The sequence below is a fragment of the Patagioenas fasciata genome, chromosome 2, assembly GCF_037038585.1.
Source record: "Patagioenas fasciata isolate bPatFas1 chromosome 2, bPatFas1.hap1, whole genome shotgun sequence".
NCBI lineage: Eukaryota > Metazoa > Chordata > Aves > Columbiformes > Columbidae > Patagioenas > Patagioenas fasciata.
In genome coordinates, this window is record NC_092521.1 from 110,048,721 (window position 1) to 110,073,679 (window position 24,959).

General features: G+C 40.2%; 1 protein-coding gene across 3 annotated transcripts in view; it reads left to right on the plus strand.

Moving 5' to 3' along the window:
* Positions 1 to 24,959, plus strand: part of TPK1 (thiamin pyrophosphokinase 1) — a 304,572-nt gene that overhangs the window by 94,531 nt on the left and 185,082 nt on the right. For 2 of the 3 annotated variants that reach the window (XM_065832445.2, XM_065832446.2), the window contains exon 3: positions 21,512 to 21,581. In XM_065832445.2, coding sequence (XP_065688517.1) covers positions 21,512 to 21,581 — 70 coding nt within the window. Of the gene's footprint in view, positions 1 to 21,511; positions 21,582 to 24,959 lie in introns of those variants that run through there. The other variant, XM_071804699.1, reaches the window with a different exon arrangement.

A 24,959-nucleotide genomic window follows, 5' to 3' on the forward strand; every position in this document is an offset into this window, starting at 1 on the left:
TACAACCTTCTCTTACTGCAATGTAAGCCTGCTTTGTAAGCGTTCTTTTTATTTTGCAAACTAAATGGGCACCTCTAGTAGTGCTCTTTGGTAGTGGTGGTAAGAGCACTAGATTTTCTGTCCCTGGCTTACAGCCATTAGGGCAAGTCAAGGCTTGTAGAATCTGTTCTTAATCAGTAACAGCCCTCTTTTCCCTTTAAGAAAATCATGGCACTGTTGTTCTAGCAGTCTTTGGACTATAAGTTAGCATTTTTCTAGCCTTGTCATTCTTTAAACTGCTCCCCTTGCCTTTTCAGCCTTTGTAGCAGAAGACTAGTTCTTAGTTTCTTTGGCAGTTTCTTTGTAAAATGGCTCAATGCTGCAGCAGGAAATGTCTTTTTTGTGTCAGCGGTAACTGAAGGCTAATATTTCAGGCATGAAGGAGTAGAAGGGAGAGACTCCTTGACAGCAGGCTGAAAACTCTCCTGAAGAAAACTGTTCTCCTATCAGGGAGACATCAGCCTCTGCATTTTCCAGGTTGTGTGGAAGGAAGCACATTACAGAATCCTAAAGGACCTGAAGCAAGTCAAAACTGGTGCTCCTTGATACCAGCCTCTGGCTGAAATGGCACACAAGTGAAGAGCAGAACAGAGATGCTTTCTGGCCCTTGTTTTGTGCTGGGTGTAACCCAGCTGATACCGCTCCCCAGAATATGCAATATCCATAACCTGGGATGAGTGGACACTAGAGTGACAGAAATTTATGTATGCATTTAGCCCTAGAAGACCCCCTGCAAAAACTTTAAGGCAGCCTGTGGGTAGTTCCCAGCTGCTCTCAGGGGAATGAGCAATGAGCCTTGCTGCAGGGATGTTTAACCAGGTGCTGCATGGAGTTCTCTTTGCACTGAATAGCAGTTTGGAAAAGGACTGAGCATTCAGTAAGTAAATGGAAAACTACACATAATAAATGCTGTTATGCAAGCTGTTACCTCAACAGTAAGAGTTGCCATACTTTCTTTTGAGCAGGTGTATGCTAGCAATCTGCTGTTTGATCGTGTTTGCAACCAAAACACTTAGCACAAAGAGTGTGCATAGCTGCCAGCTGTCAAGAATTTCCATGTTCTTAGCACGTACCACAAAGCATCTTTGCCTACTCCTGTTCTTGTCTGTGTCCCAATAATTTACTAATTGCCATACCCCTGCCTTGCAGCGACACCTGCTGCCACGGGCAGGCTTGACGGAGAGCTAGTTGTTAGCTCAAAGGTGTCATTTTCTGCACCCCAGTTGATTGCTAGTAGCTTTTCTAGAATGTGTTCAAGTTCCATATCATCTACCTGAGTCTGGTGTTATTGCTAAAGAAAAAAAATGCCCCTCAGGCCAGCACTTGGAACCTGCATGGTGTAAATGAGTCAGTCCCAAACTTGATATCCATGCTGCTTTTTGCAACGCCTATATGATAATTCTAACTCTTTTTATTGAAGCTCCTTTACCCTGCAGGTAGAGTGTGACAAATGGCTTCAGTGCGAGGAAGTCTACTGGTCAGCTTCAGAAGTGATATGAAAAGCCCTGTGAATTACATATCATTCAGCCATCATTGCATGTATGTTTGGAAATGTATACATTGTTTGAATTGAAGTAATTATGTGACTAAAACCTGGACTTTGTGAAAGTACCAGTATTTGCTAGCCACGGTTTTGATCCATTAGTGGGGGGCTTGATGCGTTACTGAGGGTTTGATTCCAGGCCTGTCTCTGATAACCTCCCTGATTTACTTCTGGAACTGTTTTTAGCTTTACTGGAGGCAGATTTTGTCAGGTAAGGTGACTCGCCTCTCTTCCCCTCTCCCCCTTTTAAGTCCCTGTTAAACCTCATTTCTTCCGTGCTCTGACAAAAAATTGATGGGTTAGGGCCAACTGGAGGGAGTTCTAGGTAACGTGCCAGTATGAAAGGTGAATGGAAACCAGTGATCGCACCACTTAAAATTAAAAACAAAAGATAGAAGGAGGCTGAGTGCTTTGGAAGATGATGACAGTGAAGTATAGATGTGTTTGAATATAAACTGAACTCAGATTCCACATTTCTCCCTCTCCCCAAGCTGCTTTAGGGCTCACTCTCTCAGGATGCAGGTAGTCAAATACAGAGACTGGATCAAGAGAGATCCTGGAACGAGGGCGCTCAAGTTTTGTACAAAGACATAGATCTGTCAGTTGCAATCTTTTGTTCTTTCCTCAGGGAGGTTTCCCAATAGTTCAGTCAAGGATTGAGAAAGAGTAATTGGACTGGACATGCTAACTTTAGTATGTGGGCTCACAGGTATGCCACAAATCAAATGAATCTGTGCAAAAAAATTAGCAGAATTGCTGGTGGCTAGGAATTGAAAGTCCACCAGAAGAGAATCTTCAGTGATATCCTCTTAGATGACAGATTTTGTTAGTTTATAGTTCAGTGAAATATATTTTCCTCTGTCAAAACAGATAACTTATTTCCCTAATAGAAAAATAACATTGTTTTTTCTAGCATGAAAGTAATCCCAGCAGGGATACACATACTCTACCATGCTAATACAATTCTACTTTAATACAAAGTAGAAACTTAATATAATTCCTGAGATGTTACTATTGCATTATCAAAAATGAATTCCAGCAAGAGCAAAATGACTGATGTTCCAAACAATGTTTTTGAAGTTTGCAGCAGGTCTCTTAAAGACCGCAACAATAATTTAAAGGTTACCTTTGTTAGCTTTAATTTTTTATGATTTTAAATTATTTTTCCATATAGCTACTTTTAATTATGTCCTCTTATACAAGCTTTTCTTTCTTACCATTCTTATTTTTAACAGAGCAGTGGTTTGGTGGGTTTTGTTTTTATTTTTTTCCAAACACATGTTGCATCATTTTATTGTCAAATGGGGGATTTCATTCCTCTTGAGAAGAGGAGAGACTGGGAATGCCCTGGTGAAATGAGCTGTCTCATGAAGTAAATGTTTCTTTAAACACTGCTTGTTGTTTTCATTATATGTGAGGGAATGTGCCACTCATGCCTGGGAAGAAAAGGGATATAATTCAATTTCCTATCTGTCCCCATTCTTTGGTTTCAAAACCAGATGGATACCTTCTTGGGGGCAGGCGAGTGTCTCCTTCTCCTACAAATGCTTTCTCTTCGGTTTGTGGTTGTGAGAGGTGTAGGGTCAGTGGTGGCTTCCCACTGTGACCATTGTCTGCTCCTGGAAGGATGCTGGGTGTTTTGCACCAGGCAGAAGGTAACACACAGTTCTTTGCTCTCCAGGGGCTTGAGAGCCCTTCAGACCCACAGCACGATAGCAGTGCTGTTTTTGCAGCTCTCTGGGCACAGAACACCCTACCCAAAGGCCTCTTTGCCTCCATCCTGCCTCAACTGTGATGTGGGCTTTGAGAAACTGCTAGCACAGGTGCGGTCTCAGCCTTGGTAGAGTGGTGGGACAGTGCATGAAGTTCTTGTATGTTGACAGAAACAGCATGACTGATCCCCTTTTATTCTTGCCAATTTTATGAGAACCTGTCCTCTTTTCTGTGTTTTCTGAATATGTTTGTTCAAAACCCCAGAAAGTCCATGGTTACGCTTTCTACTTTGTGCTCACAATTTCTAAGTTTTAAGTAAAATAGTTGTGTGGTTCATAAGATGGTGGGATGACTGGAGTGCTGTATTACGTGGCCATCAACTCTTCAGAAGGGACAGGCAAGGAAGAAGAGGAGCTGGGGTAGCCATGTGTGTTATGGAGTGTTTTGATTTCTTGAGGGTGATGACAGGATTGAGTGTGAGAATCAAGGGGAAGGGCATCAAGGCGTACATCCTGGTGTGGGTCTGTTACAGACCACCCAACCAGGATGAAGAGGCAGATGAAATATTCTGCAAGCAGCTGGGAGAAGTCTCATGACTGCTAGCCCTTGTTCTCCTGGGAGACTTCACCTTCCCAGATGTCTGCTGGAAATACAACATACCAGAGAGGAAACAGTCTAGGAGGCTCCTGGTGTGTATGGAAGACAACTTCCTGACACAGCTGGTCAGAAAGCCAACTAGTGAAGGAGCCCCACTGGATCTGTTGTTTGCAAACGGAGAAGGACTCATGGGCAGTGTGTCAGCTGGAGGTTGCCTTGGGCATAGCGATCATGAAATGATTTTCTGTTCTTGGAGAAGTAAGGAGGGCGGTCAATGGAACTGCTGCCTTGGACTTCCAAAGGGCAGACTTTGACCTGTTTAGGAGGCTGGTTGGCAGAGTCCCTTGGGAGGCAGTCCTGAAGGACAAAGGAGTCCAAGAAGGCTGGTCTCTCTTCAAGAAGGAAACCTTAGAGGTGCAGCAGCAGGCTGTCCCTGTGTGCCAAAAGGTGAGCTAGTGGGGAAGAAAAACAGCCTGGCTGAATAAAGAGCTTCAGCTGTAACTCAGGAATAAAAGTAGAATTTATAACCTTTGGAAGAAGGGGCAGGCTACTCAGGCGGACTAGAAGGATGCCATGAAGTTATGCAGGGAGAAAAAGAGAAGGGCCAAAGCCCAACTAGAGCTGAGCCTGGCTGTCACTGTAAAAGGCAACAAGAAATGTTTCTTTAAATCCATCAGCAACAAAAGGAGGGCTCAGGAGATTTTCCACCTTCTGGTGGATGTGGGGGGAAACCGTGACAGAGGATGAGGAAAGGCTGAGGTACTAAATGGTTTCTTTGCCTCAGTCTTTGACAGTAAGACCAGTTTTGCTCCAGGTACCCAGCCCCCTGAGCCAGAAGACAGGGATGGGGAAAGGAATGAAGCCCCAGTAATCCAAGGGGAAATGGTTAGTGACCTGCTACATCACTTAGACACTTAGAAGTCTATGGGACCAGATGGGATCCATCCAAGGGCACTGGGGGAGCTAATGGAGGTGCTCACCAAGGCCCTTTCAATTATTTATCAGCAGTCCTGGCTAATTGGGGAGGTCTCAGCTGACTGGGAGTTGGCAAATGTGACGCACATCTACAAGAATGGCCAGATGGAGGATCTGGGGAATTACAGGTCTGTCAGTCTGACCTCGGTACTGGGGAAGGTCATGGAACAGACCATCTTGAGTGTCCTCATGCAGCACATACAAGACAACAAGCAATCAGGCCCAGTCAGCATGGTTTTATGAAAGGCAGGTCCTGTTTGACCAACCTGATCTATGATATGATATGATATGATATGATATGATATATGATGACCCACTTAGTGGATAAGGGAAAGGCTGTGGATGTTGTGTACTTAGGCTTCAGAAAAGCCTTTGACCCTGTTTCCCACAATGTTCTTCTGGAGAAGATGGCAGCTCATGGCCTGGATGGGTGTACTCTTCTCTGGGTAAAGAACTGGCTGGATGGCCAAGCCCAAAGAGTTCTGGTCAAGAGAGTTGAATCCAGTTGGCGGCTGGTCATGAGTGGTGTTCCCCAGGGCTCAGTATTGGGGCCAGTTCTGTTTAATCTCTTTATCACTAATCTGGATGAGAGGATTGAGTGCAGCCTCAGTAAGTTTGCAGACAACACCAAGTTGTGTGGGAATGTTGATCTGCATGATGGTAGGAGGGATCTGTACTGTCTGGATCGTTGTGCTGAGGCCAGTTGTATGCAGTTCAACAAGGCCAAGTGCTGGGTTCTGCACTTGGGTCGCAACAACCCCAGGCAGCGCTACAGCCTTAGGGAAGAGTGGCTGGAAAGCTGCCTGGCAGAGAGGGATCTGGGGGTGTTGATTGAGAGGCAGCTGAATATGAGCCAGCAGTGTGCCCAGGTGGCCAAAAACGCCAAGAGCATCCTGGCTTGTATCCAGAATAGTGTGGCCAGCAGGACTAGAGAAGTGATTGTGCCACTGTACTTGGTGCTGGCGAAGTCCCACGTTGAATACTGTGTTCAGTTTTGGACCCCTCACTACAGGAAAGACATTGAGGTACTAGAGAGAGTGCAGAGGAGGACGATGAAGCTGTTGAGGGGTCTGGAGCACAACTCTGATGAGGAGCAGCTGAGGAAACTGGGGCTGTTTAGCCTGGAGAAAAGGAGGCTGAGGGGAGACCTTATCGCTGTCTACAACTACCTGAAAGGAGGTGTCATGTACTGAGAAGGATAATGGCTGAAACTTGTGGCAAAACCAGTTCATCCAGCCACAGGAGATGGTACATTCAGTATAAGGTGAATTGTGATGTACATAGCAACGACAAGCTAATGAGCCACAGACCAGGCTAGCTGTCCGATACAGGAGTTGGGGGATGTGCCGGAGGGCACATAGCTCCACCTTTTGATATGCCCAGCATGGCACAAAGGGAAAAGCCGAGACCCTTCAACGTGGCCAGAGACTTGTCGATCTTTTGCAATCACCCCTTCCCTCCAGACTTTTTTCTCTTTCACAGCACCACCTTCACAAAATACCAAAAGTTACACAAGTGGGCAGCCCAGAGGGCTATAAATGCCCACCTTGTACAAGCACTGGCGGTGCTCACCCACCGTCCTGAGGACCAGTCTGCCCACCTGTGTCACAGCATGAACTGAACAAGACACTGGAGAACACCACACATCACTGGATCCGAGACTGCACACTCCATCACATGTAAAGCAGAGCCGTAAGGATGGTGAAATCTTTCTCTCTCTTTTCTTTCTTTCTCATACTTATACTTTTTTTGCTTTCCCTTTTATAAGTAACATAGTAACATAAGATTTACAACCATGCATATGCCGTGAACTTTTTATGTTTACCAGTTGAACCTACAATAATGTAAATCCCTCTGCCACCAAAACATATACCATTTGGGCCAAGCTGCAAAATAAATGCCTTTTGTTTGCGGACCTTAAGTACTGTGTGTACTTGTTTTCCAACCAAAGGGGATCCACAAACCTGAGTCACTTTTTCCCCCCACTTGTACCTGAGGGTGGGAGGTGACAGGAGGTTGTAACATGCGGGGTGTTGGTCTCTTCTCCCAAGTAGCAAGTGATAGGACAAGAGTAAATGGCCTCAAGTTGCAACAGGGAAGGTTCAGATTAGATGTTAGGAAACATTTCTTCAGAGAATGTGTTGAGAAGCAGTGGAACAGGCTGCCAAGGGAAGTGGTGGAGTCACCATCCCTGGAGGTGTTTAAGACCTATAGATGAGGTTCTTAGGAACATGGTTTAGTGCTAGATTTGGGTTATGATTGGACTCAATGGTCCTGAGGATCTCTCAAAACCAAAATGATTCTGTGATTCTGTAAAGCAGACCCTGAAATAGGAGGCAACAGGACTAGGGAGCAGTAGTAGGGGACAATGGAGTCAGTAGGTGAAGAGGAGATGAGTTTTTTTGGTGCATGTGCGAGGAATAGTGAAGCTGACAGAGGGTATTTGTGTCATCCTGAGTTCATGAGATGGTGTGTATATCTGAAAGCTGGAATAGATGAAATGGCAGGGAGAGAGCAATTAGGGATCAAGAGCAACAGTGAAGAGAGGAAAAGCGAAGATGTATTAGGGCTCAAACTGTTATGGGCACTGTGTATTCAGACAGAGTGAAAAGCATGGTTTGAATTTTTATGCTTTAGGAGCAGGGCTCTGCTCAGCACAGGTAGCTGCACTGAAGTCAGAGACCTTCTCAGGTGGTGAGGACCAGCTTCATGCAAGCACCTGTCAAAACATGGCTTAAAGGAAATACCATTTTATTCCCCTCCACATAAGCTGTTGAGAATTGTACAAGTTAGGAGTGGGATTTGCTACAAGAAGAATTAATCACATAAAGTTTATCCTGCTTCTCTTGTTCACAGCTATTGATTTTGGTTTGCTAGAAGAGCAACATCAAATGTTTCTGAGATGGCAAAGCTAGCTGTTAAATCTAATTTCTGAAACTCTTTTTCTCTGCCAGGTGACTATTGATAGGTTGAACTGTGGGTTGATAATACTCACTTTTACCTGTGCACAAGCTAAATAAAAGCACCAGGGTCTCTCTTGTTCCTTCTTTTTATTTTAAGCTTAGTTCAGTTCATAAAGATGGCACTTTGATCATCTTTCACAGAGAAATCATTGCATTTTTAGGCAAAAAAAAACCACCTTCCAAATTACAAAATCCATTAGCACCTCTGACGACTGTTTTAAGCAGGTGGCAAAGCCTTGTGCAGGTTAAGCACAGCAACAGCAGATCTTTGTTGGCAAAACCCTGCTTGTTGCCTTTATGATACAGATGTACCATAGAGCGTCTTGTGAATCAAGGATTCAGAGGTGTCTTTTCAGGTCTGCGTGACAGGGATTGTCATATGTGAACTCAAGCCATTGCTATTCCTGTTCCTTGCTAAGGAGAACAATCCCCCAAGGTTTCACGCTGTAGAAAGATACCTTTCTTTCTGCCTTAGGGGCTTAGTCATGTATTATCAAATGAAGAGTAACAGCAATTGTTTTCCTTTCACCAGACATCTTAAGAGTGAGGATCCTGCTCTAAAGACATGTTGTTGAACTGGGCTGGTTGAACCTGACCTCAAGAGTTTTAGCTGATGCATGACCAACACAGATGTTTGGAAGTAAGCTAGTAAAAAGTAGTGAGGAAATAAATGTTTCAGGTGAATTGGTTGAAGTCCTTCCTTACACCTACTAATATGTTTTATTTTGGAGTTTTTTTGGTGTTATTTGCTCTTTTGGTTGTGCGGGTTGGTTGATTTTTGTTTGTGTTTTTGTTTGTTTTATGGTTTGTTTTGTTTGGGGTTTTTTGTTTGGTTATGAGTTTGGTTTTTTAAAAATAATGTTCAACATGTAAGAGTCTGGTCTGGGAATTCCCCTATATAGACCAAGGGTTGCTAGCAAAGGGCCAAGTGAAGAATGAGTGAGCAGGAGGAGAAAGAACTTAGTAGTTGGGGAAGACAGGTGTTCTCTTGTTTTAAAACAGGGAGGTAAGAGTCAGGTGAAAAGACTGGCTTTTGTATAATTCTTGTGCTTTGAGGCCAAATATTATAGCAAATAATACTATAGGCTCCAAGGGATTATGAAAGATGAAATTCAGATCAAACAAGTAAAAGTTGGGCTTTTTTTTTTTAACATTTTACCAGCTCTTCGCTAGCAATACTGATTTAAATGAGGCCAAGTGCAGGAATACACTAATTTGAATGAAAATGTCATGTGTACTAATCTGGAATCTCCAACACATCTGGTAGATAGTGTAGCATGGGATTGGTGCAGTGACTCAGATCGCATTTGAACATCCTGTCTTCTAATACTTTCTGTTGCTGATAATTAAGTGTTTACTATGGACAGAGCTTATAAATTAAATAGAATATTGATATTATTTTTGGCCAACACTTGGTTGATTTAAAGATACATTAGGATCATATTTTCTCCCATACTTGAAAGCATAAGCTGTGTTTCTAGGGAAAATTTAAAAGGGTGATAATTTGCAATTAAGTAGCAACATTGGAAAGGAACAGTTGCTATAGTAAGATTCACGGCTGCATAGTTGTTTGTGGTTTTTTTCATTGAACCATTTTGGGAACAAAGAACTACATTACCATTTGAACCAGACTGTGTCTCAGGGTTTTGCTGGTTTGTTTCACTGGGGATGTGTTCTTAAGCAGACTTTCAGAATAAGCTCAGGTATGCTAAATCTACGGTTTTATTTATTGAATGCACAGGTTTCAACTACAAGGAGAAAATGACCTCAAAGAGGAGGACAATGTTTTTATTCAATAAAGATGAAATGGCTTGGCTTATGATCAAGGGATGGCAAAATGCATCCACATGAGCTGAAATTTAAAAGGGGTTATAAACAGTTAGATAGGAGGTAATTTAAACAAAACAGAATCCCTACCCAGTTTCTATGAATTCACTTCTGAACTTCAGACTTTAATATGTGCTTAAGTCCAGTCTCGCTTCTTCAAAATGAAAAATATGGACCAAAATGAGCGGAAAAATTTCTTTTGTTTTGCCCTTTTAGGGCTATTTATCTTAGTATCACATTGAAATTTAAGGCCTAAAGCAGTAACTCTGTAGCATTTTGATAAAAATCATCTGCAATGTACTGATCATCTTTGTGACTGGAAACTGAAAGAACAAATCTGCTACTAAAAATAGTTTTTAAAGAGTCCAGAAGCTTGCAGATTTTCTTAAAACACTGAGCAGTGCCAAATTTGGGGGCTGAAGTACCGACAAGAGGCTCTACTTTCCTGTTCTATTTAAGCCTTTTGCCCATTAGGATGCCTCAGGGAACTGCCATGGTACAGTTTCAGAGGTAGAGGACAGGAGCTGTTACTGCATCTATACACGAATTTTCTTAGAAAGGTTACCTGAGGCCAGGAGGTGAACAACATCCTCTCAGTTCCCTTTCCTGTCGCACTTTCTTGTGGAAGAGCATCAAAACTGAGGTTTTGGCACTTCAGCACGTCCCATGGGAGAGCAAACTGGTGAGAGAGATCCGATATTTTACTGATGTTACATGGGTTACTAATTCTGTGGCTCTTTAAATAATATCCAAACTTCGTATGCCTCAAACAGAGTATTAAATTATGGACTTCCCTTTATTAAAAATCTTCTGAAAGGCAGGATTTACTTCCAGTAAATGTATAGCTTTATACTTCCAGTCTTTTGTTTTGCTGATATCCCTTGGGTTTTTAGGTCCTCATTAGCTTTTCATAAAACTGCCAACTCATGTAGGCATTGAATTGGGTCCTCATATAACATGCACACAAAACGTTTGGTTTTGCATCTATTTTATCTATTTTAGGGATGACTTAGATATGGATCATCTCAGGACTTTGGTGAACAAATGGCATTAGGTTTCTCAGCTGCACTGTTGTCTGGAAAGCTGTGTCATAAGCGCACATCTTCAGGAGAACCTGAACATTTTCAGTGAAAATTCTCAGCAAAAGGCAGAGGATGATGATTTTTTTTCTTATCTCAGAGAGAGGAATAGAGGACACCTTGAACACTGATACAGCGTGGTGTTTTTCCCACAAGCACGTCGTGAATGATACCCAGGTCGTATATTTTAAGTTCAGCCTATGATTCTGTTTGCAGCTTTGCTATGTGGAGAGTTGTCACACAGAATTTTATTCCCCTTGAGAACATACACTTGATTTTGTTCAGTAAACTTGATTGCCTCCTTCAAATATTTTTACTCAGAAATTTCATCTTAAGGTTCTCTTACAGCCTCATTAAAGAGAGGTTTTGAAATCAATGCACTTGCTTCTTCATCAGTTTTATGAACTGGGATACTGCTGCTATGCTATCTTCATTCATAACCAGACTGTTTGCCTATAGATGTTGTTTTTCTATTTTCAGGGAGAACAGTATTGGTTTTGTATTTGCATTGTGTAAGAGAATTTAGATGAGAAATCCCATTTCGCACTCAGAATTACAGTTTCTACTCTGGTTTGTAGCTGATTCTGCCTGTCCAAATAAGCTTTCTTCATATCTTATGATTATTTAATATATCATTTCATCAAGGTAACTAAAATATTTAAAATATTATTGCTGATCATGATTATTTCTTTTGAAAATATTAACTCACACTTTCCATATTATTTTAAGAATGCAAATATAATATTTTGTCCTTCATTATGGGTTTTTCTACTCCTTTTTTTTTTTCAAATATGAATAAAAAAATGAAACAAAATTATACCGTAAAACTGATCTTTTATGTCTATATGCTAGCTTATGCTAGCTGACCTTTCTTGCTTATTGGAAGGTTTAGCAAAAGAAAGTGCCTAGCGAGAATATTACCTCAGTTTTAAATTTATTTTGTATGGGAAGATTTTGGGGATTAAGTTTAGTCTTGATGCAGGTAACTAAAGCTCTTCTCCTAAAAGGAGAAGTCCTTAGAACTATATTTAGGTTTCAGTACCAGAGTACTGGCGATGTAAAGCCACTGCTTCCATGGAACCATTCTGGTTTAAATTGGTGCAAATGCCAGTGTGTATGTACTCATAGCTATACCAAATATGAAATAAAGCAGGTAAGATCAAATCTGCTTTACAGCTAATTTTATATTTCCAGTTTCTTGAGGAAACCTCTGCTGTAGGTTACTGTTACCCAAAGCTGAGAGTTAAGAGAACAGAAAAGATGTGGGGGTCAGTCAGATACAATGGGATGAAACTGTCATAAATGGTATTATCTGCTCCCAATGTTTTAGACAAGTAGTTCCAAGATATTGGCTTAATTTCAGTGTTTTAATGTACTTACTTAATTTGGACTAGTTTCAGAACGTGTGCTTGTTTCTCAAATTAAATTGGCTTATGGTACCTCTAAAGAATGCCTCATGAAACCTTTTAGTTTTCTTTTTTTTTTCTTTTTTAACCATTTCTTCTCACACTGTTTACTATGTACCATTGTGTTACAATAGTTTACTATTATTGTTTGCTTGAAAAGTTTATTGAACAGTTTTATCTGTTGAGAGTAGGGGATATTATGTATACACAAGACTATGTAACATGAACACAGGGTAGCTGTATATTATCCAGACATCAGAAAATACATCATAAAATGCAGTTCCACGTGCACTAGGAAACTGTACTTATCGTCTTCCTTTTCTTCCTCTGGTTTCTTCTTTGTCCCTCTTTTTGATACTTATTTCCAGACAACTTTTAGACCAGGTTCGTGCTTTTGAATAGTTTAAATAATTTTTCAAGGTAGTATCAGTGCATGTTTGATAGGTTCAGAAATTTATGCATTGTGATACTCTAGTTGTCTTTTAACAAAATTGGAGTTTCTAACTTTTATGAGTTCTGAAATTTCCTTGGTGCACAGAAGTTTTTGTTAGACTATGATATAAAATGGTTGTGTGGAAATATATTCTGGGCTGCTAAGGAATGGTGTGTGTTTTAGTAGCATGAGAATTAATTTATTTTATGCTATTCAAAATAAGTGTGTGATTAATTTTTTGATGAGTTGCAGGCTACTGCAAATCCAATTTAGGCAAACAAAATTTGAAATATAAATGCGTTAGCTGAAAATATTTAATCATAGACATGAATATGAACTTATCATGCTCATTGCTTTCCAGTTGCAGGTTGGCTTGAAATATTAATGCATATTGTTCAGTGGAAGCAGAAGAGACAGTGCCGCTGACTCTGGCAGTGATGAGGAACATAGTCATGCTGGTGGCCGGCAGTAGTAGGAGATTATTTCTCCCTCTTTCCTGTCTTGGTGCAGCTGAGCACCCTTCTGGGTGTACGGCCCCCCTGCCTACCCCACATCCCGCTCTCTGGGGGTGGGCAGTGGGCACTGTGTGCAACCAGCTGCTGCTGGCATTGAATCAACAACGCCACGCCAAAAAAGAGTGTTTTGGTTTTTTGTCTTTTCTTTTTACAGTCTTGTCCTTTGTGCAAATGCATTAATGCTACTAATGTGTTTGGTTTTGTGTTTGTCTGTTCAGTGGGGGGGGAGGTGTCAGCTTTCTACCAAAGTTTGCTTGATAACAACACTGACTTGGCAATTAAAATTGCAGGCAGCTCGGTTATTCCACCGTATTTGTAGCTTTTTATCTTCCTTGTGTCAGAAATCAATGTTGCAGCTATGGAAAATATAGATAAAAAGTTGCATTCAAAGCTAGAAGTCGGTGCACTTTACACTGAATTATTAAACAATATAATTTAAAAGCTTCAGAAACAAAATTGATGTTGAAGTGTCTCCATTTCACTTGATAATCAGGTAATGGATGCAGAAGAAACCTAGCTGCACACTTTCAGTTACTTTGTGTTCAGTTATATTTTGATGTATGTGTTTGTTTTAAATATAGGACGCTGGTAGACAGGTTGCAGTAAAGTTTTGTTAGTGAGGTGTGTTGTACTTAGGAGGCAATGAAAGAAGATGGTATTTGAAAGGCAGCCTGATGGGATGTATTACGAAGGATGACTGGTGTGCTGTCTGTAGGGGTTCAATGCTTGAGAGTCAGCAGATCCTTCCTCAGTGATTAGGGGTTACATAGGTGACGTTTGAGTGAGAGATTTCAGTTACGGATTGCACGTCACCTGGGGAAGAGCCGCAGTTCCGAACAAGCTCCAGGGCACCTGCACGTCAGCCTGCAAACCGGGTTCATCGCGGCTTGTGAATCTCTGGGCCGCTCTGGGCGTCAGAGGCCAGCTGTCAGTAAGATGCAAGTATACAATTATAGAGAGCTTGAATTCCTTCTCACACAAGATTTAAGGCAAAATTAGGATCTCCCGGCTGTCTTTCAGCAGCTTGTTTGATTTGTGAGGATCTTTGATTTGATAAATTTTTCTTTAAAGACATTTAAAACTTTTTTTTTTTTTAACTGGTATATGCCCTAATCAGTGTTTTTGACTGGTACCTGGTAATAATAGATGTACGCTCAGGGCAAAAAGAAAAGCTGATTACATGTTACACTATTGCTTTAGTTGTCATTTTTCCCACAGAGAGCAAAAAAAAGGAGGACATGAAAAAAATAAAGGTGATTTATTCTTCCTGATTTATCCCACAGCGGCATCAAGCCATGCAGCCTTCTCATGAAAAGGTCGCTTGCATTTTAGTGGAAATAATGTCAGTAAGTACTTTGTTTCACGTTTCGGTTCCTTCCTCTTGGTTTTATCTGTGACACAGCACGGGGCTGCTCTTGCTTTTGGAGCCTCTGACATTGATGGGCGTAAGGCAGCACAGCAAGTACTGGAGTGCCTGGATTTGACAGAATGGGAGAAGAATGACAGGAAAAAGAAGAGAGAATCATATCCTAAGTGAGGGTTGTAGGAATATTAAATCTAGCACCTGACAAGAGATTACTCCAAACCCAGCAGCCTTGAATATGAATCATTGTAATGAACTCTCTGTGGAAGTGTACCCGAAGACAGTCCAGAAACTCAGTCTACTGAAAACACAGTCGCTCTTCTGCCTCTGACAGAGCATTAGTCCTAGTATATATACTCAGGGATTTTTTGCTTGCGGTTGTCTTTTTTGGTACTTAATTTGTTTTTAAAAGGGTCGATCTATTATTTTATTCCTTTTTTTTCCCAAAGTGAGCATTAAGATTTTGATTTTTTTTGTTCTTAAAGTAAGGCTTTGTGTTGGTGATTATATGTAACTTAGTTTTTGGTGAAAGTTCAGGGGAAGGTTTTTCTGTGGGAGAAACACTTTAATTTTCCTTGTGTTTAATTTCTGTTGTGAACTTCTTTTTAGGAAGATGTGTTATCTCTGTGGCTCTTGCTCGATATTGAATCAATGCGTTGAGAAAAGAATAGAGCTTCCTAATTCATCAGCACATTGGCTCCTTCCTTGTATTCTCATATTTAATTGCTTAATGAATCCTGCCTCTGCTTAGCTGAGATGTGTATGACGTTTACATCTCCAAGCAAAGTGATTAAAGAAGTGCAGCATTTTTGGAGGAAATATGTAATTACCTTACTAGATGTACAGTAGCTTTTCATCGGAGATCCATAATCAAGCCCATATAGAAGTAGGCTGCTAGCTCTGGTGTTGATTACTATTTTACTTAAGGACTACTGGGCTTTTATGTTCTTTATGTGATACAGATGGTATAGAAGTCAGGTATGAGATACTTTTAGTTGATGGACCGTTCTTGGGTACACAGACAATTAAAGAATAGCAGCTGTTATTATGTTTGCAGCATTTGTACAACTAAAATTTGTTCCTGGGCTGGAAGTATGCACGCAAAATTGAAAATCACCATGGGCAGAAAAAAATAGAGCAAAAAAGATGATTTTTGGGTGAAATTCCTAAGAACGGTTTCAATCCCAGAAAGTGCTGGGTACCTACCAAAGGCTAATGGCTCTTTGCTGCTGCTGATTGCAGCAGCATGAATACACACCTATAAAAACCATTTAGAAAGCACTTGTCTATCTCTTGAATTTCATTTGGAATCACAGAATATCCTGAGAATAGGTGACATTCTCCATCATGCTTGTTTAAAGCCCTGTGCACTGATGCAAATGTAAAATACCAGTGATAAGAGCTAAGCCTTTTCAGTTTCATGTAAATTAAGGATAGACCTATTTTAAATAGTTAAAAAGCTTCTTAGCAAGACCAGTGTCCAACAGTTAAGCAAAAGACTATTACAGACTGACAGATTTGTTAAACACAGCTGCAGATGGACCAGGAGAGAGATCTGCAGTGCACTATATTCGGTATATTATAGCAGTTGCATAGTCCTGGTAATGCAGGTAGAAACACATGGGTGGGAAGGAATTGTTTGAGATGCAAATATATCCCCTACCTAGCAATCTGCAGATGCATGAAGCCATGGATTTGTTAAACATGTTTTTGCAGTTTCTGCAGGATGAAGGAGAAAAAGAGAAAGCACATAAATACAGATTATGTATTTTGTTGCTAGTAACTGGCATTTTTTATTAATGCTGAGACAAAAATGTGTTAGCCAAACATATCAAGCAAACGAAGCAATTCTCTGCCTATCTACCATATATTATCACTTATACATTACTACCAGCACTCCAAGTCATTAATTAAACAGGGTTCTCTTATGTGTAGATATCCTGGCAGGTTAATTATGGTTACCAGGTTACTGAATCAATAAATGAATGAGGAAAACAGATTGCATACCTAGAAGAAGTTGTATAAAGTTAGAAAAGGAACAGAGGGGATATACTAAGGCAGTTTTAGGGGAGATGTCATAAATTTGAATTTAGTCAAAAACATGGATTAATTTCAAGATCGGTTTGAAAAAGGAAAAAAAATGCTAATTGCAAGAAATAATAGAATGAGAATAATAATAGGAATAATAAAGTTATGTTTTTCTTCCCCAGGTGTCAGTACTGTATATAAATGTATTCCCTTTTTTATACCCCCATCTTACTCAGTCTGCAAGAGTTCCATCTGTTCTGTACAGTCTTTTCCCCTGCCTGAATTTGCAGGGCTTAAAGGTGTGATAAAATACTTGCATCTTTTCTGCAAAAACCTTCAGGAATAGCTAACTCAGAGACATGACCTTCCTTTTTGTCTTTGATATTCTGTTCATATCTTGTCTCACAGTCATGGGAAGTTGCCTTTACCAAAAGAGTAAATATAAGTATTTAAATAGTTTCTTTTTTTGTTTGTTTGTTGCGTTAGGATAATTTTTGCAGCAGCGTATTTGCTAGTAGCCCAAACAGTGCCCTCTTAGCTTCAGTCAGTAAAGAGAAATATTTCACTGGTTCCTAGCAGAAAATACACCATTTAAAATGAAGGATCTCACTTAGAAAGACTTTGGTTTCTTCATTCATCTTGCCTATGAGAAACTCTTCCAGAGATATCATGGGCTCATAATATGCTCTTGACATAACTCTTCCTCAGTATAGGTGGAACTGAAGGGTATTTACCCTTAGCATAACTTCAAATGCTACTGGATTGAACATATGCTGTACCCAGTAATTTGAGTAGCAGTTGTCGTCAGTGGCATTGAGTCCCCTCTTCTGTACTCTCCCACAAAGCAGCACAATGAAGCAGCTGATTTTTCAGTTATGTCTCCATTCCCTGTTTCATTGAATGACACTTGATTTACATCAGAAAGTAATTTGACAGATAGAGAATGTGGTAGTTTGACAGATGGAGCTATTTCTGAGAAGTGGAGCTTAACACAGAATATGGAGGTTGGAAAGGTTGTGATTTGTGGTAACGCCAAGGAGTGCAGATTTGCACACTGAGCTAGTGCTGCCATGTGATTGAGCCCCTGTGCTCTTAGTGTCATCTCTGCTGATAACAAAAGCACAAAACGGCACCTTGGGGCTCTCCAGCTGAGCAGGGTGGCCAGGGGCAGGGGTCTTCTCTGCTTCCACTTGTGCAGGTTGAAAAAGCTATTGCTCCCAATTGCATATAATTCCTTAGTCTGGCTCAGTTCACAGAGGCAGGATTAACTAAAAGACTTTAGATAATGTCTTTACTGACTTATTTCTTTCTGATACACATAAGCTAGACAGTATTTCCTTGTGCAGTGTACCTGGCCAATTTGAGGGGTCTCCAATAATGGGGTAGTAACATTTGAGTCAGAAGGTGTGTGCAGAACCACCTGTGTTCTGGCTGACCAGTTCAATTACTCTTCCCTCTACAAGCCCCACCATCCATTTGGTTGCCCTGGAAGAAAACTTGTCTTTGACCCACGTGTGACCATTAGAACTTCATACCTCCATGTCACTTTTCACCTTTTTGTTGGTTTGCTTGTTTGCATTTGTTTGGGGGTTGTTTGGTTGGTTTTAATCTATTTAAAAGGAAAACTTATTGGAAGACAGTCTCTGTGTTTCCTCAATGCCAAGCAAAACAAAGCACTGATCTTGTTCAGGTCCTTCAGTTTCTGCTGAAATAATTAATGAGGTTTTGTGTGAGCTGTTCTGAAGTACCTAGAGACTGCGAGATTTGCCTACACATTTGCTGTGCCGCACCTTGGCCAAATTGTTGTTTGTAAAGCAATTTTGCTTCTAATATAAAAGGCACTGTATAAAATAAGTTCCTATTATCTTTTCATAGAGAATTTTTTATCTGATTTGTAAGCTTAGAATTGCTGACTATCTCCTTAAACACTTCCAGATAATAATGATACATGTTCTTCCAGCTAATATATATAATTACTTTTTATCAAGTAAGGCTTGGGTCATAGCTGTAGAAATAATATGATATACTGGCGTCCAGCAAATCAGTTAATTACCTGGTAGCTACTTAAAGCACCTGGGTCTTTGGTTCGTTCTGGTGTACGTTATTAACTTGCTGGTAAAGGAACAGTAGCTCATAAATAGTTTCTCTAAATAACTTTACAATGCTACCTAAGTCTAATTTTTTTTAATTGTTAAGACTAAATATGTGGGGGACAGCTTTAAATTGCAGTTACGTAAGGAAACTATTTTGATTTGAGGTAGCAAATAGTAGCCCCATATCCATGTGAACAGCCTGCAGGTGTCATAGACCTGTTACTGAAAACTAATTTGTTTTGTAATACTTTGTTTTGTTGTTGGGTTTTTTTTGGTCATGTGCTTTTAAAGTAATCTTAGGCCAGGTTTCACTTGTATTAAGTCCATTGAGATAATTTACAGTAGTTAAGGCTCTGGCTGTTTTAAAGTAGTTGAGACAGATGATAGACTCTTTCATCTTTCTTTTTCTGTGTCTCATCCCTTCTTTTTTTCCCCAGAAGTCATAAGCTACTTATTTGTCTGAAATGTGAGAGAATAGATGTAAAAATCAGTGTTCTCAGAAAGAAAAAGCTGCAGCTGTCTTCAGCTTGAGAAGCACCCTTTAGACAGAATCTGTAACCGAAGTTAGAAAATGTTTTTTTCTGCAGCATTCTTACAGTTTTGGTTATAAAGAGTGTCTCAACTGATTAATTGCTTTTGTAGAGAGAAAGGATTCTGTAGTTGCTTAGGTCTGAGGCCTTCCTTAGGTGCCTTATATCTGCTAAATAAACTGATAGCTCAAATAGCTACTTTAAGGACAGGTATTACACATTCTTCTTGCAATGGACCATTACTAAGTTCTGTGAGAGCTGAACTCACTGTGAGAAGTTAATATGCCCAGGTGAAAGTAATTACATTAAATCTAGTTTCAGCTGTAACCTCAAGTGTAAATGGCTGGCCAGTTACCATAATTTAGAAATTATCTTAGCTAATACGATTTGTCAGAATTGAATCTCCTTGACCTTGGCTTGTTAATATTAGTTTGGATGGTGCCTGGAAGGTGAGGGTCAAGTCAGGTAAGGAGACAGAGCAGAGCATGGTTTGTGCAAGAAGGCTGAGAAAGGTAGTGCTTACCATAGCAGGTACTGTAATACTATGGACAAGAGAGAAGGGAGGTCACTGGAGCAGGAGCAGTGCTAGAAGAAATACTCAGGACCTCCGTGCCAGTTTTCCTGCCCTACTTATTCTTGCAGCCTGCTGGAAAAAAGCTGCTGTACCCAAAGCTACCTGTGATGAACTGGTAACGTTTGTGCTGGCCTGCTTTCTTCTGTTTTTTCCAAAAAGCCTCAACCAAGGTTGCATGGTGCTTTGTGGTGGATATATTCGTACAGAATATTCCCTGTTGTGGGCGTTCAGCAACCAAATACGAAAGAATGGCTTAAAGATGAGAGCAGATACAGAGAAGAAATTTGTTGTCTCTGTATAGGCTGGCTAGGTTGATGGATAAGCTAGGGGGACGGGTGAACTGCCCACCTAATGAGAGCCAAAAGGAAAAATATAGGTTTGTATCACTAAGGAGAGGTTGTTCTGACTGAGAAATGAACAGCAAAGCAAAGTGGTTGTAGCTGAAGAGTGGATTCTCAGCAGCATGAAGTGCCTGATCTCATTGTATATACCTTTTTTTTCCAAAACATGAGTAGGCTGTTCCTTTTTTTTGTCTCTCCTCTTTTTTACCTTTCCCTTCGTCCCCCTCAATCCTCAGGCTTTCAGCCCTCCCAGGCCTACCAGTCGGTCTCTCTTTGCCTGCAGACCTGGAAGGAACGTTCTGCTCTAGTGTAGAAGCAACAGCTTCTTTTATCTCGTGTGCTGTGGTTATCTGACTTGTGCATCTCAGAGCAAAACTGATAGACTGCTAAGACAAGATGGTCATCTTCAATCTCTAATAGCTTATCATCTTTTAAAAAATCTCATTAAAGAACTGTGTGTTGGTTAAACGATGATTAATAGGGATGCCTATGAATATAATACACCAATCTATTTCTGATTTTACAATAATAGTACTAGACTTTTCTCTCCTCTCTGACTTAAGTCTATATAAACAAAGGTATCACAAGAGAACAGCATGTCCGTGCTTGTTTAAATCAATTGGAATTAGTGGCACGTGTCCTTTACAGTCCCCAAGTTATGTGGAAGCACTGAAAATTATTGTAGCTTTGCTCCTTTTGTACTAAGATAGTTCAAGATTTACAGCTGAGACCTAACCCACTTGCAAGCAAGCAAGAGTGGGAAAAAGCAGGAGAGCCAACCAGAAGGCCCTGACTCCTTACATAATTAGCATGATGCTAATGGAATGGAATACTCTCATTGATCAATCTGGATGTCAGTCAAGCTCTGCCTCATCTCTTCCCCTCCCCCTTCCTCAATGCCTCACATCTGTGGGCAGAGCTCAGAGTATCCTTAGCTCTCAGACCAGAGCAATTAAAAACATTAACTCTGTGCTGAGGCATTATCTGCTTGTTCTCAAACTAAGTCCAAATAATGAGTGTGCTAGCTATGAAAAAGAAAGGTTTCTAACTGCATGAAGAAAATTAACCCATTTTCAGTTAAACCAGCACAGAAGGTTGTTAGGTTTAAAGTTCAAGTTCTCATTTGTTCAGACAAGTACCTGCCCATACATGGAGGATGGGCCCTTTTCAGGTTTTGAGTACTTATCCGCCATGTAGTTTAAGCTGACTGGGCATTAGGTTAGGATAGATAGAAATAAGCCATTTGCAAAGTACAGGGGCAGAGTCAGATGAAGATTGGCACTAGTTTGATAAAACCAGTTCAAATGTCTATTTAGAGAAACAGGGGAAGTAGTCAAGTACAGGAAGCTAAAAGCCATATGAGGTCTCTAAGTTTATTCCCTACACTGGAATGAACAAATGAGTTTACACAGAAATGTCATTAATGGAATAACTGGTTGTGGTTTTTTGTTTATAATACCAATATACTGATGTTCTTTTTCTTCACTTGCAGCTGCACTGAGAGCTTGTGCTGATGGTGGGGCCAATCGTCTCTATCACATCACAGAAGGAAGCCAGGACAGGTATGTTAACAATATACTTGAAGTTGTTGAAGTAATCTCTTCTCAGTGAAATATTGAGGAACAGGGTCTGTTTAGTTAGTGAAGTAGCTGCCTGTTCTGTGCATGGTGCTTTAACAAGGTGCAGCAGGTAGTATTAACATAAATATTTTCTCCGTGTTATCTTTAATTTTTATTCCCAGCTACAATTTTTAAAAACACATGGGTAGCCTGAAATACCTTTTTTTCCTTGAGCCCACTGGTCTTTTTTCCTCTTGAAAGCTCTGCTTTCAGTCTGTCTTATTTTATGCATCTATCAGAGCTAGGCCTTTGATGGAGCCTCTGAAAGAGCTTGCTGTGCCCCTAGCAAGGGTTGACTAGAGGAACATCTGGTGCCTCTCACCAGGAGCTGAAACAAAGCATGTCCTCTTCATTAATCTTGTGAGGCCTTAGAGGAAATCTGTTTACTTTGTGAAGCGAGATGGGTAATAAAATAGGAAGTCTACTTTTCTTTTTGAATTCTTTCTAAATTAACATCGGGGCATCAAACATGATGAAAGGCTAGTACAGAGGTGATCTATAAACATATATGCTAGGTGAGAAAATATGACTGAAATAAGAATGTGTTCTTGTTTTGTATAATGGCATTAAAATTGTAAAATATCCCAGGTTTCTGCCCCAGAAATGTTGAGCTGGGGTTGTGATGCAAAAACTGAATTCAAGTGCTTTCTCATTTTTGAGTGGAACCGTGGAATGCTGAAGTTACTAAGGGTCGTTTTTGCTTGTCTTTAGGATTTTCAGTTGTTTTGAGCAAGAATTCATAAATAAATAGTTTAATAAATGCAAATAAATTAATCAAGATGACTCTCAGGGCAAAGGAATGAGACAGATGTTCGGTAGAACTTACAAACTTCTGACAATTTTGTTCATACAGCAAAATCTGACACATATTTTGTGTTTCATCTCACAGCAAGAGATGCCATGACAGAGGCTGGGGAAAGCTTGGTTTCCTCCTGTCCTTCAGAATAAAGACTAGAGTTGGAGAGGAAGACTGTAGTCTTAAAGTTAACTTAAAGTTTCTTCTTTGTTAGCTGTGAGAGGTTTGATGGCTGAGATCTACAACTGCTAAAACCGAGACTAGAATCTTCCCAGCACTACTTACTGTTGCTGGAGTATTCTTTCTGTAATTTTCCATTTCTCTTCTCCTAGAAGTTGCTTAGAGAGCACAACTTAATCTTGAATTCAAACAGAAATCTCTTTGACTTGCAGCAAACACTTCTCTTTGGTAATGGTGATGCTTTCCAAAGAACCACATTTAACGGCTTACATTTTATCTTCTTCTGTTCATCTTCTGTGCATCTTTATGTTTGTATTAAATAAATACAATTCAGGGGGAAATGGATGATTATACCTTGACTGAATAGTTCTTTCAGTCTTACATACTTGGCCCTTGGTGTATTCTTTTTCCCTGTCTGTCTTCTTCTCATCTTAATTGCTTTGGGTAGATATATTTTACCTTCAAAGTGATTCTTTTGAAACAAAAAAAAAGACCTGCATAATTTTGATTTTTTTGTCTTTAAAGAAATCATTCTGCTGGAAGGAATATTCATTTACTTCTCTGAAGTATTTTCCCTTATATTCCCTGTCCAGTGTTATTAAAGAGCTGTCTAGTCAGTCTACTGACATACTAATCAATTTTTTAATGCTGTCTTAACCTTCTGTTTAAAACTCTGTTTTATTCAGAGTCCTGATATCTAATTGTGTTGTATCAAAACCGAAAACCTATAGCCCTTCAATTCTAGAGAGATTATTATATCCAAGAGATACAAATAAAGAATAAAGAACTTGATTGATATTTTGGGCTTGATACTCAGTGACACTGAAGTTTGTGAAGAATCTTTTAGAATTGGAATAAATTATAACATTCTGGGGAAAAGCTTGCAATATGGGACTATTACAGCGTTGTCTTTCTTTAGAGCTAAGTGAAGTAGTTGTTGCTATTTTGAAGGGTCCATTTCCAAATTCTAGAAAAATGCAAGGCTAGAAATGACCTCAAGTGATCTATCCTTCTTTCCCTTTGCTTTGAGGTGAAGACAAACCTATCTTTTCCATTCCTGGTGCATACCCAGTTGGCTGGTTCTTAAAAATCTTCAAGTGTGTGCTCCTCTCATGCCCCCACCCCTTCATTCAGCTTCTTCTGCTTTAGGCTAAAATGTCCCCAGCTTGTTTGGTCTTTCTTTATTGGTCATCTTTTCTTATTGGCCTCTCTTCAGTTAGTTCATGGCTATCTTAAAGTGCTGTGGCTGAAGCTAGGAAAGATGCTCTACAGGAGACTTGCCAGTGCTAAACAACTGTTTAACTTGCTCTCATGTTAAGCTGGCCTGTGCTGTCAAGTGAAAAGCAGCAAGAGTGGATTCAAGGACCCCCATTTTCCGGCCTCCATCAGTTTGCTGTTTTCTCCACCAGTGTCTTGACTTGTTTCTGTGCTTGAGTGGTTCAGCTATTCCCATCAAGCAAAGGAAGCTCTCACCTTCCTCTCTACAGCAGTGGTGCAGGTTGGCTTAGCAACCTGACTGTGTGGCATGAGATTAACATATGTAAGATGTTATACATCTTCATCTGTGTTTGTGGTGTCATTTTTAGGATGTGTTCGGTGGGTTTTCCCAGAAGTTTCTCTAAAACCTAGTTCAATAAATCTGAAGTGTAATTATTCTTGTTTAAAAGGAAACAAACCAACCAACCCAAGGAAAACTTTATTTCTGTAACTACTGATGAGGAGAAATAATCCCGTTTTTATTGAAAAAAATGAGTTAAAACAAATTACCTCCTAGAGTAAAGGCGCAGGAAGAGTAACCAAAGGGACAAGATAACTTTTCCACAGAGGGGCCCATCCTTGGGAGCTGTCGGTGTTGGGGACAGAGGAAAGGCAGGAGGGAAAAAGGAATGGACTCCTGTGTTCTCTTGCTTTTCCCTCTCTGGTTCTACAGCCAAGAAAGGTTGTTTTCCTTAGACTGTTTTTCTTTTGTTAACATCAGTTTCCAGCTAATCAGAGTTAAAGGTGAGTTACTGATCTTTATGGGGTTTTTGCTCTGCCTTATTCTGTCTGCCTTGCCTATCCTATTGTGTATTTCCTTAGTCACTACAAAGCACTGTTATCTACTTCAGAGTTAGGTTGTTGCTTTTCTGTATCACACTACAGCAACTTCTTTCTCAACACTTTCTCAACACAGATTAAATCTTAAGGCATCGATTAACCTGTGTGTCACTGGCTTTGGGGTATATGAAGGTGAAGATGCATTGAAAACTATCATCGTATTGGCACTTGTAAAAACAATCATTAGAACTTGTGTCTCAGATGCTATTTTCCAGAGAGATGTCAAATCCATCGTGTACTCTGGTTTT